Raw genomic sequence first — 12942 nt, 5'->3', positions numbered from 1 at the left:
AAAATAATAGTTTATCATTATTCAATTAGCTTATGGAGCGATTCTCTTTGGATCACGTGGGAACATAGATGTCTTTCTAATATTTCCGATACCTAGATACAACATGACAACACGTTCCAAACCTACACCACCACCGGCGTGTGGAGCAGCACCGTACTTGAATGCGTCGATGTATGCTTGAATCGATGGGATGTTGATACCATGCTTGGCAGCACTTTCTTCGAGCATCTTGGCATCGTGAATACGTTGGGCACCGGAACAGATTTCCTCTCCACGCATAAAGAGATCGTAGGCGTTGGCCAATAGTTCGTTGTTTGGATCTGGCATAGTGTAGAATGGACGAGCGGTACGGTAGAATTTATCGATGATGTAAAAGTCGACTCCGTATTTCTTCTTGATGATCTTACCCAAGAGTTTCTCTTGAGTGGTGTTGATATCGTTGTCAACAACGGTTTCACCAATCTCGTTCAACATGGCGGCGGCTTCGTCGAATGTGAAACGTGGTGATGGACGGGTGAACTTGAATGGTTCATATCCGTATTGAGCCTTGATGGTTTCCAACTCTTTGGCGAAACGAGTTTCCAAACCCTCAAAGATGGAGCACATCAAATTGTCGAGTACGTCCAAAACCTCGTGATAGTGCTCACGGAACGACATTTCAATATCCAAACCTACAAACTCGGTGAGATGACGATGGGTAAATGAGTTCTCAGCACGGAAAACTGGACCGATCTCATAGACACGCTCCATATCGGAACAGATAGCCATCTGTTTGTAGAACTGTGGTGATTGAGCCAAGTAGGCATTGGTGTCAAAGTATCCCAACTTGAAGACCGATGCACCAGACTCACTGGCCGATGAGATCATCTTTGGTGTATGAATCTCAACAAAGTTGTTGGAGTGCAAGTACTCACGGAACAACATACCGACAGCCGATTGCAATCTGAAGATAGCTTGGTGAGATGGTACACGCAAGTCGAGAACACGGTTGTTGAGACGAGTGTCGAGCAATACCTCTGCGTATTTGTTAGCCTCTCCCTTTTTCTTTTCGAGATCTGAACGCTCGGCCTCTGAGAGTGTCAATGACTTGAGTTTCTCATCCAACTCCTCGATGGTCTTCTTTTGTTGTTCCAACTCGTGTGTTGGACGAGCGAGATCTTCCAATTGCAATGGCAATTGCTGAGCCTCGGAAACAATGAAGAGTGAGAGAACTTGGAGTTCTACATCCTTTTGAGTGCAACGATTGATTGGCTCTTTGGTGGTGATGACGGTTGCTTCCATGTCGACGATCGATTCCTTTGGGATGGCACCAGCAAACTTGACCATTGGCTTTCCATTTCCGGCAGCCGACAAAACAGCTTGAATGGTGTGCATGGCATCTCTCAAAACCATGAATGCCAATGAACCAGTTGCAGTTGCCAAATGGACACGTGCTCTAACCAAAACCTTCTCACCATTCAAAGATGGGTTGATGCTTTCGACTGGTGTGTATTTCTTACCGGCTCTATTTTGTGATTGATTCATTGGAGCTCTACCAAAGTTGTCACCAGAGGTTTCCAATGGGTTTTGAACAACTTGTTGTTGTTGTTGTGGCTTGGCAGCCTTGGCAGCATTCTTTTTCTCTTCTTTTTGTTGTTTCTTTAATTCTTTATTAAGAGCTCTAATTAGATTTTATAAAGTATAGATAGATAAGATTCCATTGTTAATCTCTTTTTATTCTTCAAAATCTGAAACTAAACTAAAGAAAAAGAAAGTAAAAATAACAACCAACCACAACAACACGTTTATACATACTTTTTGCTCTTTTTCTCTTCACCTGCTTCAGAGGTGGTTGGTACTTCAGTAGTTGGTGTTGTTTCAGACATTTTAGACAACTATATTATTCCTACTACTAACTGATAATATAAATAAATAATGTTATTATTACAAATATATATTTGTTTTTAATTATAACTTTTATAGATGGGAAAAATTGAACCAACTGAGAAAATTTTCAAAAAAAAATATAAAATAAAATTAAAAAAAAAATCATACGAAGTTGCAATTAATCGAGTCATCAATTAATTGTATGTTATGAAACAACTGGAAATGTGTGTAATGGTTTGGAGATAAAGACATTGTAAAACAACAACTACACTACAACAACATCTTTTGAATTACCCGACTTTAAAGATAGCTTTTGATTTTAAATCAAACCAAAATACACAGATTTTTCTCGAGATTATCGACAAGTGTTCACAGGGTGTATTGTTAGAATTCATGGTTGTAGAAGCATCGATAGAATTTAGTTGTCATTTTTCGATCAACACTGAATCCAATTGATATCTCACATTTTTATATAAATAAATATCTATTTTTATAAGAAAATTTCTTTATTATTAATAAATTAATAGATAACAACAAAATTTGAATTTTTATGTCGCTTTGAGTATTAATATAATATTGATGAAAATATATATTTATATGTATATTGTCATTAGAATCTAAATATTATAAGAATTGTATATATTACCAATAGGTTGCTGAGGATTGGTTTGTGGTTGTATGATTCTCATTTGCTGAGGCTGGATTGACTGTTGCTGTTGAGCTACTGCCTGTTGTTGATATTGGAGGTTGGTGTTCTGTAGTGCCTGTTTCAATGCCATTGGATTGGTAAAGGTGGTGTTTTGGTTTGGTGAGGCTTGGTTGATCATTCCAACCGGTGATCCTATGGGTTGTTGCTGTGTCACTGCCTGTTGAGGTGATGATGGTACTTGAACCATACCTCCTCCGGCAGAGGTTCTTAGTTGACTCTGTTGTTGTTGTAAAAGTTGTTGTTGAAGTAGCTGTTGTTGTTGTTGTTGTTGTGGTGAGTTGATTTGTTGGTATTGTACAGGATTCGATTGGTAGGGCGCGGTTGGCATCGCATAGTTTGCCACCGATTGCTGGTGCATCTGTGGTGACTGTTGCTGGACGACGTTCTGTGCGTATATAAATTGTTGGATTGGTTGCTTGAATTGTTGTTGCGTTGGCTGTACGAATTGTTGTTGCTGGAATTGCATCGGTTTGTTCTGTTGATTAAGTTGTTGTTGTTGTTGTTGTTGCTGTTGCTGTTGTTGGAAGTTATTCTGTACATTTGGAATCATCTGTGTATAGATTGGTTGTTGGAGGTTCTGTTGTTGGTATTGTACTGGATATTGGGGCATGAATTGCTGATTCATTGTTTGTTGAGGTTGTTGATTGTTAATGGGAAGTGGTTTGATTTGTACATTCGTTGTATTTGGCTGTTGATAGAGTTGGTATTGTTGTTGTGGCTGTTGCTGACCGTTTTGCTGTTGTTGCTGTAAAGTTTGTTGTGGAAGTGGTTGTTGGTATTGTTGGATATTAGTGAACTGTTGTTGTTGTTGTGGTTGTTGTGAAGACTGCTGCATTGGCATGGATTGCTGTTGCATTTGGATTTGTACTGAGTTTACGAGTGGAGTTGCATTCATTGGTTGTTGTTGTATATTTGGTGCGACAACTCCTACGTTTGGCGGAGCAACTGGCACTACAACAGTGTTTGGCGTGGATGGGGTCGTTGGCAGAGGTGAAGAAACAGCTATGTTGGCGGATGTAGGGACACTAGGCGAAGAAGAGGCTAGTGAAGATGAAGAAGACGACAATTTCTTTTTTGATGATGTTGAAGAAGACTTTTTTGATTTCTTTTGCTTCTCAGTCTTGACCTTTTCCTTTGAATCACCATCCTTTTCCTTCTTAACTTTTTCTGACTTTTCCTTTTCCTTTTCCTTATCCTTGTCCTTCTCTGTCTTTTCTTTATCTTTCTCACTCCTTTCCTTCTCTGGTTTTTCTTTTTCTATTTCTTTATCTTTTTCCTTATCTTTATCATTCTTTTCCTTCTCTTTCTCTTTCTCCTTTTCCTTTTCTTTCTCTCTTCTAGATGACTTTTTCTTTGTTCTCGAAGTCGAACTATTTAGTGATACAGAATCGGATGAGGCAGCCAAAGAAGAAGTTGGAGATGATACCTCTGTGGATGGTGTTGAGTTCTCATTTTTCTCCTCGGTCTTCTTTCTGGAACTCTTCTTCTTTGGTGGCTTAGGGGTAGAGGGAGCAACGGCTGGCACTTGTGAAGATGACGTATTTACATTGGTCGAACCACCTGGAATTTCCACCGACATGCCACTATTATTTAATGGATTTGTATTGTTACCGTTATTGGTAGCCATATTGATATTGGCTTGAGGATTAGCGACGTGACCAATCGGTAACATAGGAGTATGTTGTGGCAACATTCCATTGTGCATCATTGGATTGTTTGTGGCTGGCAGTCCACCAAGATGCTTGGCGTTGTTAGAGAGCGTCGACATGTCGGGTTGAAGTTGGTTGGTGGCTATCATGGTTGGCTGCATAATAGGAGCAATATTAGTTGGTGTCATGAGAGGTGTTGGTGTGGTGGCCATTGGCATGATGGGTGCAACCGTTGTTGTTGCTGCAGCAATGAGGGTGTTGTTTGGAACGATACCAGAGGAAGTGGCAATCGCATGGTTATAGACTGATCCTTTGATGGCAGACGATGCAGTATTAGAAGGTCCGATAGTTATTGGGCTGGCTGGTGGCTCTTCGTCACTCGCACAGAAATCTTCTTCATTCGTAAAGACGGCAGCTCTTGTGACCTTGTACTCTGGGTCCAGGCTCACAATAATACGACGAAGCTTATTGCAACGTGAATATGAACGTGTAGCTATTGGGATGAGTGTGATAGGGATCACCGTTGCCGCAACGATCGATTCTATCTTATCATCTTCTTCGTGGATATCAATGATGACATCATCATCGTCGTCATTAACATTAACATTAACATTATCATTGTCACTTTCCTTTATAATATCTATATTTTGATTTGAATGAACATGTTGTTGTTGTTGTAGTTGTTGTTGTTGTGGTAGATGTGTTTCAACCAACACTTGTTGTTGTTGTTGTTGCTCAAGTGGTTGTTCAATATGATTTATATTTATGATGTTGCTATCTTGGTCTGGGGTTGAAGCAACTACAACTTGATGTTGTTGTGGTTGTAGTGGAGACTTTGAAGCCAGTACAGTATCATACGAATCGGTATGACCCTCGATATCAACGACCATCTTATCCAAATCACTATTGGAAGTATCATTGCTTCTACTTGTAGTATCGCCATCACTACTTATACTACTACTATTTAAAACTAGATAGATAGTAATTGTAGATATGATGAATGAATGAATGACACAAATATGTATATTGAATTGGTAGGTAGGTATGGTAATTAAGGATAGAGTTGGATGTTTGATTAGTTTTGGTTGGTTGGTTTGGTTTTGTTTTGGTTTGTTTTGTTTTTGGTTGGATTAACATGTTTAAGATATATCTTAGTTTAAGTTCTTATGATGTCAATCTTAATATAATAAAATAAGTTTACCTTCGTTTGTTCTCTTTCTCGATGATAGAGAAGTCGCTGGCTTTTTGGTGTTATTGACCGACTCTGAGTTACCAATGAGTGGTGGAGTACTAACATTATTATTATTATTATTTATATTATTATTATTATTGTTATTATTATTGTTGGTGTTATCAACAACTTTCTTTTTAGGACGACCTCTTTGTGCTGATATTGGTACAACTGAACCCGGTGAACTAACCTGCTCTTGTTTAACACCATTGTTGTTGTTGTTATTATTATCACTATTATTATTATTATTACCATTCTTTAGGAAATTCCTTTTCTTTGCTAAAAATATAGATATAAAAAAAGAAAAAGAAGAGAAGAATAAGACGAATAAGAAACATTATGTTGTTTAAACGATAAAAGTAAGTAAAGTGGAATCAAGTAGATGGTAACGAATTATAAGGTAGAGGTAATTATAAACTCATATAAACTAAAAAAAAATAAACTTATATTATAATAACATACAATCATTTGATAATAAAGAAGAACTTCTTAGTTTTGGATCTTCATCTTGTATACAACGTTCATAATGGGAAACGAATCTAGACTGTTTGATTGTTTTAGAACAATTGTTGCATACTACCAACACCAAAGCGTCTTTCGATGGTAAGAATCCAAAGATATCCATATCTAAATTAAAAAAAAACAAACATAAACAAATTAATTACAATAAAATATAAACAAACCTATAAATATATAATACAAACAATTTTCATTTAATATTGAAAAGGGATCATCATCTGACACTGCTGTCGTTGTTGTTGCTGTTGTTGTTGTTGCAGATGATGATGCATCTTTTTTCTCAATAGAATTAATATCATTCTTTTGATCTTTTAATATGATTGATATAAAGGAATGTTCGTTTTACATTTAAAGTTAATATTAATTATTAATCTAATATAATGTAATAATAAATATACATATATATACCTTTTATACTACTATTAAAAGATAATCTAATTTTATTTTCTGTTTCGTTGGTCACCTGGTTGAGTAACTCTCCGAACGATTTCCAGTTGCTGGCGAATTGCTTACCGAAACTCAGGCTTGGTGTGGAAGACGATAAACTACTATCTAACTGTGGCGTTGAAGGACTATTACCATTTGTATCAAAAACATTATTATTATTATTGTTGTTGCTACTATTATTATTATTGTTATTGTTGGTTGAAATAGTTTTATTTGATGAATCTGATGTTGTTCCAACCATCGTTAACGATGTAGTTGATGACGGTGGTGATGAAGTTATCATCATCTTTACAACTCAATTTATATCATATAATAATAGATACAATATAATAACTAGTCGTAATTACTTTTAGTTTATAGTATATCTATCAATTGTTGAGATATATATATATTAAAAAAAAAAAAAAAGTATGTGAAAAAAAACATATGTTAATTCAACTTTTTTTTTTATTAACAATAATCAGTACGACTATAAATATTAAAATAGATGTAAATGATTTATGTTTCTTATAAATCACAAGCAGGCCTGCTTGACTTGATACTATTAAAACGAATACTCTTTTCCAATATTAATTCAAAGTTTAAACTTTTTTTAATATCAATATAAAACAAAATCAATCATGACATTAATAATTTATAACTTGATTTTATCAACAACAATTATAATCGGATTAGATCATTGTTTCAAAAATAGGTAAATAAGAAAATAAAAACCAACATTGTAGTTTTTGTTTAAAATAATCAAGTGTTCAGCAGAACAACACAAGGAATCAAAACATCATATTATTAAATTATTATATTGTTTAATTACAGTGAATTATTGATCTATCACTAATATAGTAACTAAATTGGGATGACCATCCTTAAACAGATGATGTAATTAATTAAAAGCAAGAAAAAATTACTTTTTTTTTTTTTCAAAAATTTGCTAAGAAAAAAACAATTCTTTGGCAGCATGAGATAATTAATAGTTGTCTTATTTTGTAGTCAAATATCAATCGAAATACTATCAGTTGTTGTTGTTTTTACTCGAGAATACTTCTTTTAGATTTTTGATAAACCAAACTAAAGTTATCTTTTACATATTAGTTTATTTCTTGTATTTTATAAAACTTTTATTTATTTGTAAGTGTTTTTGAACTTTCGTTCGGCTATTTTTGATTACGGCTATTAACACCAAAATCAATCTTTCTTTCAATCGTAATATTACAATAGATTTCTAAAATGAGCCAATCAGCAACTAGACAAACAGTTCTTCAACTATATAGAAGTATGCAAAGAGAGGCAAACAAATTCTCTAGCTACAATTTCAGAGAGTATTCAAAGAGAAGAATAGCATTGGGTTTCAGAGAAAATAAATTGGCAACACCAGATCAAACTAAAGATTTAATCGTTCAATCACAGAACGACTATGAAATGTTAAAAAGACAAGCAACAATCAACTCACTGTATGCTCATAGAAAGGTTGTAGTTGAATAAAATAATATAATAGTAGTATAATGCAAAATCTTTTTTTTTTTTTTTGTAAAAGTTAAATTTAAGATGTCAATTGTTTTATTTATACATCCTGGAGTTAGTTTGTAATAATAATAATATTATATGTGGCGGAGAGTTTGTTTTGGGAAAAAAAATTATATATTATTATTATTATTTGTTGTTTAATTGGTTGGTTTGTCTTTTGGTTTTTTTTTTTTTGGTTTTTTTTTTTTCAGTTCTATATATGATTATAGTGTTACATATAATAGTCATATTAATAACTATTATGAAGAATATAAATATGGATATGTTTAGATGATTCAGGTCACCAACATTCTCATATTAAATTGTGTGAAAAATATTGAAAATTTGGGTACTCGAGATCTCAGATGTGTCGACCAAAAAAACCTGGATTTGGGAGTGTGAGATGTTTGTTTTGTTGCTGTTGTATCTAGTCTGATGATTTGTAATGATATTGATATATTATAATTATTGTTGTTGTTGTTGATGTTGTTGATGTTATTATTATTATTATTATTATTTAGAAACCTGAATTCATTAAAGAATTTGTAAGGAAAATCTTTTTTAATATATTTTCCATGTTGTCACGAGTGTCAGCCTTTTTGATGAATGGATGTTTCAGTAGGTCGGCAGCAGTAGCACGTTCCTCTGGGTCTAGCCTCAGACAGAGTGAAAGGAACTCTTTGAAACAGTCGGACCAGATGTCTGGCTCGTCGAATCCAGTGGAACCTTCAGTGGCAACGGTAAACATTGCCTTGACTGCAGACTCCATCATTGGTGGACGCTGGTTGGCCATTTCGAGTAGTGAGATGGCAAAACTCCAAATGTCGACCGGTGTGTTGTGTGGTTTGCCCAGAATCATTTCCGGTGCCATCCAGAATGGCGAACCCACCATGTGGCATGGCGAACCGGTGGAGACGTCCTCACACAGTCCGAAATCAATCAATTTAACTTTACCCTCGACGGACATCATGATGTTGGCGCTCTTCAAATCACGATGAACCATTCCATTCTCGTGGAGATACTGCAGTCCTTTGAGTAGCTCACGTGCAACGTATGCCAAGTTGTTCTCGTTGAACTTCCAGGCCTTGGCGGCCTCTTCGAATGTTCCACCCTCCATGAACTCCATGATCAGCCAGAGATTCTGATCTTTGTCGACGTGGCATGTAATGAGCTTGACGATGTTGGGATGGTTGCACTTTGAGAGAATCGAAGCCTCTCTGAAATTCTGTGCAATTTGACGCTTGGTGATGTGTGGCATCTTCTTGATGGCCACTGTCTTTTTCTCCTTTGTCGATCTCGAAAAATAAACTGTTCCAAAACCACCTTTTCCAACTTGATCGACATCCTTGTACAACTTCTTCAACTGACTATGTTCCACTGAAACCAAAAGTGAATCTCCATCGTTGAATCGCTCCGAGAAGAACTTCTTTCTTGGTTCTCTTGGTGGTTCACCTTCGATCTTTATAATTTTTCCTGTTCTAAAATGTAATACATAGAGTAGCACTTGTAGATTTGCCTTTAACTTTTCCTCTGATAAACCAGACATCTTTACCAACTTCATACAATCCTCTGGTAAATCCTGAAATGAACAATTTAATTAGTTAACCAACGTTGTTATCTATCTTACGATTTAAAATATTGAAAACTTACTTCTAATCCTTTAATATATAAAATTTCTCTTTCAGGTGCTTTCTCATCGTCTTTCTTTTCTGAAGCTTCGGTTGGCGTGGAGGAAGATGGTTTGGGTGGTGATGGATTGTTTGAAGTTGAGTTGTTGATGATTTTCTTGTCGTTAGCTGGTTCCTTGTTCTTGCTCAGTCCAAATGAGAGAATCGATGGTTTGCTGCTCTTTGTGGTTGCCTTTATCGATGTAGATTCGCCAGTGGCTGCTGGTGCTGTTGTCGTTGTTGTTGCTGTTCCGTTGGCTACGACATGTCCGTTGGTACCGTTGTTCTCTTCGTCGCAACACGCAGTGAATCCTTGTGATCCTGGCTCACTGTTTGGATTGGCATCCTTAGTAGATGCCTTGTCTGCATGTTCATGATCGTCTGCTGGTGTTGCTCCAGATCCAGAAAAATGATTCTTATATGCTTGCTTTGCTTTTTTTAATAATGATTTCATTTTTTTGTTTTTCTATTTTTATGTTTTTTTCAGGTTATTTTTAGAACTAGAAAATTGAGTCCACTTCCAATTGGATTCTTGTTTTTTTTTTGGATCTATATTTAGAAGAAATATTTATATAAATATTTTTGATACCAATTACTATTATTATTGTTATTGATAGAAAAACAAAAATAAATCAAACAAAATAGAAATAGAAATATAAAAAAAATAATAGATATTATTTAAATTTCACTAATATTATTTCTTTTTTTTTAAACAAACAAAATAATCAATCCCACTTTTAAAATATTGTTGGAATGTTTAAAATATATATATATACAATACAATATTAAATATAATGTTGATTTGTTTTTTGATATGATTTTTCTTTTTTGGTTTTGTTGTACAATGTAACTGTTGTATTGTTATTTAGTATTGTTATTGATGTTTATATTTATGTTTCTCTGTGCAATAAATAAATAAATAAATAGCTAGCTTTTTTAAGCTTGGATTGTTTTGGATAATTTAGTTTGATTTGATTTGAATTGTTTTGTTTGTTTTGTTTTGTTTATAAATATATATATATGTACTATTTTTATAATTAATGAAAAGGTTACTTGATCATATACTAATATTATATTATAAATATGTTGATTATGCTGATGATGATGATGATAATGATAGTGGTGATGACCTGCTGTTGTTGTTATTGTTACTATTAGTTAATATGATTCTTATGGTGAAAACAAAACAAAACATAACACATGCAGTAATTTCTTGTGTATCAAAAATAAAAGATATTCTTCTTTAATGTTGACACCAGAAATTATATTTTTAATGTGATTTTATTTTTGTTTTTGGTTCTTTTTTTTTTTTTTTTTTTTTAATTATGTGTGGTTTAAAAAGGAAAAAAACTTTATTAATGAACAAATAAAATAGGATATACCTCTTGGTTTGGTGAGTGGAGTGGGTGTGTGTATTTTTGACTATTATCAGGATAGGTTGGGTTATTAGGACGATAAAATATTTGATTCACACTCACTAACACAATAACATCTAATCTCTTTCCTAACTTTACTCTACCCACCCCCTTTTTGTTGTTATTGCTGTTGCTGCTGCTAATTAGAAACAATAAACAACTATCTTGTGTTGAGAGTAAAGTAGTGTAGAATTTTGGAGTTGAGTTGAGTTGAGTTGAGTTGAATTGAATTGTATTGAGTTTAGTGGAAAGTAAAAAGAAAAAAAAAAGTAAAGTATTATAAAGTATTATCAAAATATAAATACATTGAATATAATACTTTATAATATAATAACCAAACCAACTGATGAAATTAACTTATAACATACATTAAAAGTTAGCAAACATATACAATAGACAATTAAATATTATGTTAATGATTAAAAAATTTAAATGATTGGTCCAAATGATTTGTATAATTGTTGTTATTGTTTTGTTGTTATTATTGATATTGTTGTTGATGATGATGTATTTATTGAACTTATTTATATAAAATTACCTTTTATATATTTTAAAATGTAATAAATGTTTAATATGACTATAATCTGACTTTAACTCTTGTTTATTGTGAATGATTATTATTATTATTATTTCTTTATAGATTGTATTTGATTTGTGGAGGTTGGTTTAAAAGATGTTTTTGTTAATTTTGATTTGATGATGTGTCGTTTAACTGCTACTTGTTTGAACTCAAGATGTGTGTGATGAGAACTAATGCAATATAAATAAATAGTTTTGATTTGATTTGATTTGATTTAATAATGAACATTTACATTAAAAACAACAATCATAATGATAATAATAATAAGTTGTTAAAGAATTTTTAGTGATTAATAATAGTTAAAGTCCAAAAATGGTTCGACAGAGCAAAAAGGTGTTTTTGTTCCCAAAGTATCGAGATAATTGAGTCGTAGCAAATCCAAAGTAGGAAACTCTGATCAAAAAAAAAAAAAAAGTAATAATAAACCAAAATAAATAAAACAAAAAAAAACACACACTTTTTATAAATCTTGAGGCTTAATCACAATTAATTTTTTTTTTGATTTTATATCTGTGTGTTGTTATTTTTGTCATCGACCATTCTTTAAACACACACACAACTAGTTCAAAATCTCCCGAAGTTGACATTTAATCAAGTAAATGTGTTTGAACAAATTGTTTTTGATTTATTAACATTATTTAATTAAAAAAAATAAATAAAAAAAACAAAAAAAAAAACAGCGTATTTTAAAAATACTATAGTGTTAAACCTACCTATCTTAATCTCGACACAACACAAAGATTGTGGTGATCAATCACTAATTTGACAAGCTTTGCTAATTTACTAATTTACTGCTATCTCTTCTTTTCGGTACTAAATACTTCTATGATTTTGGTGCTGGCTGTTGTTTATGAATTCCAATGCCTAATAATATTGGCTTTTAAACTATTGAAATCACTCCTATATCTATCTATCTATGTGATTCTATTATTTTAATTTGGTTGTACTCTATTTAATCTGCAAAGTAAACTTGTATTATTATTCTTACTACTATGTGTGCTTGGATGAAACCTATTAATAGAACTACTACTACTACTTTTAAACACTAAACATAAAATGAATATTTAAAAAAAAAAAAAAACAAATAAATAAATAAAAAAAACTAACTATTTTATATTCTATAAACTATTTACTATGTCAATATCTTTAAAATTGGTGATGATGACGATGATTATGATGAATAATTTATCAATCAAAGTATTACACGATTGTTGTTATACTATTATTTGATTATATAATATTTAAGTATAAATAAATAAAGTTATAATTAAAATGTGAAAGAGAAAAAAAAAAAAATTGGAGACACCGCAGACTTGGATATGGTTTATTGATTTTTTGTTTTTTTTTTGTTAAAGTTTT

At 32.8% G+C, this 12942-nt stretch overlaps 4 protein-coding genes across 4 annotated transcripts; 1 reads left to right on the top strand and 3 right to left on the bottom strand.

The window, feature by feature from the left end:
- Nucleotides 1–30: 30 nt before the first annotated feature.
- aspS1 (aspartyl-tRNA synthetase) lies at nt 31–1865 on the bottom strand (the record flags this gene model as incomplete). Its single annotated transcript, XM_020577976.1, has 2 exons — nt 31–1660; nt 1795–1865. 2 exons carry the CDS (start codon nt 1863–1865, stop codon nt 31–33), a joined length of 1701 nt encoding a protein of 566 aa, XP_020432424.1.
- Nucleotides 1866–2356: 491 nt separating this feature from the next.
- On the bottom strand, nt 2357–6707 carry PPL_07133 (SGF11 family protein; the record flags this gene model as incomplete). The annotated part of the gene is made up of 6 exons (XM_020577975.1): nt 2357–2370; nt 2513–5194; nt 5426–5734; nt 5918–6082; nt 6160–6282; nt 6383–6707. 6 exons carry the CDS (start codon nt 6705–6707, stop codon nt 2357–2359), a joined length of 3618 nt encoding a protein of 1205 aa, XP_020432423.1.
- Nucleotides 6708–7645: 938 nt separating this feature from the next.
- lyrm4 (LYR motif-containing protein) lies at nt 7646–7900 on the top strand (the record flags this gene model as incomplete). The annotated part of the gene is made up of 1 exon (XM_020577974.1): nt 7646–7900. The coding sequence occupies one exon, from the start codon at nt 7646–7648 to the stop codon at nt 7898–7900; it is 255 nt and encodes an 84-aa protein (XP_020432422.1).
- Nucleotides 7901–8438: 538 nt separating this feature from the next.
- mkcB (STE family serine/threonine-protein kinase) lies at nt 8439–10042 on the bottom strand (the record flags this gene model as incomplete). Its single annotated transcript, XM_020577973.1, has 2 exons — nt 8439–9500; nt 9572–10042. The coding sequence occupies 2 exons, from the start codon at nt 10040–10042 to the stop codon at nt 8439–8441; spliced, it is 1533 nt and encodes a 510-aa protein (XP_020432421.1).
- Between the last annotated feature and the right edge of the window lie 2900 nt (nt 10043–12942).

This window comes from Heterostelium album (genome assembly GCF_000004825.1).
Source record: "Heterostelium album PN500 unplaced genomic scaffold PPL_scaffold6, whole genome shotgun sequence".
NCBI classification, from domain to species: domain Eukaryota; phylum Evosea; class Eumycetozoa; order Acytosteliales; family Acytosteliaceae; genus Heterostelium; species Heterostelium album.
Note: the sequence above shows the minus strand (reverse complement) of the source record. Positions and strands in the feature narration are given on the sequence as shown.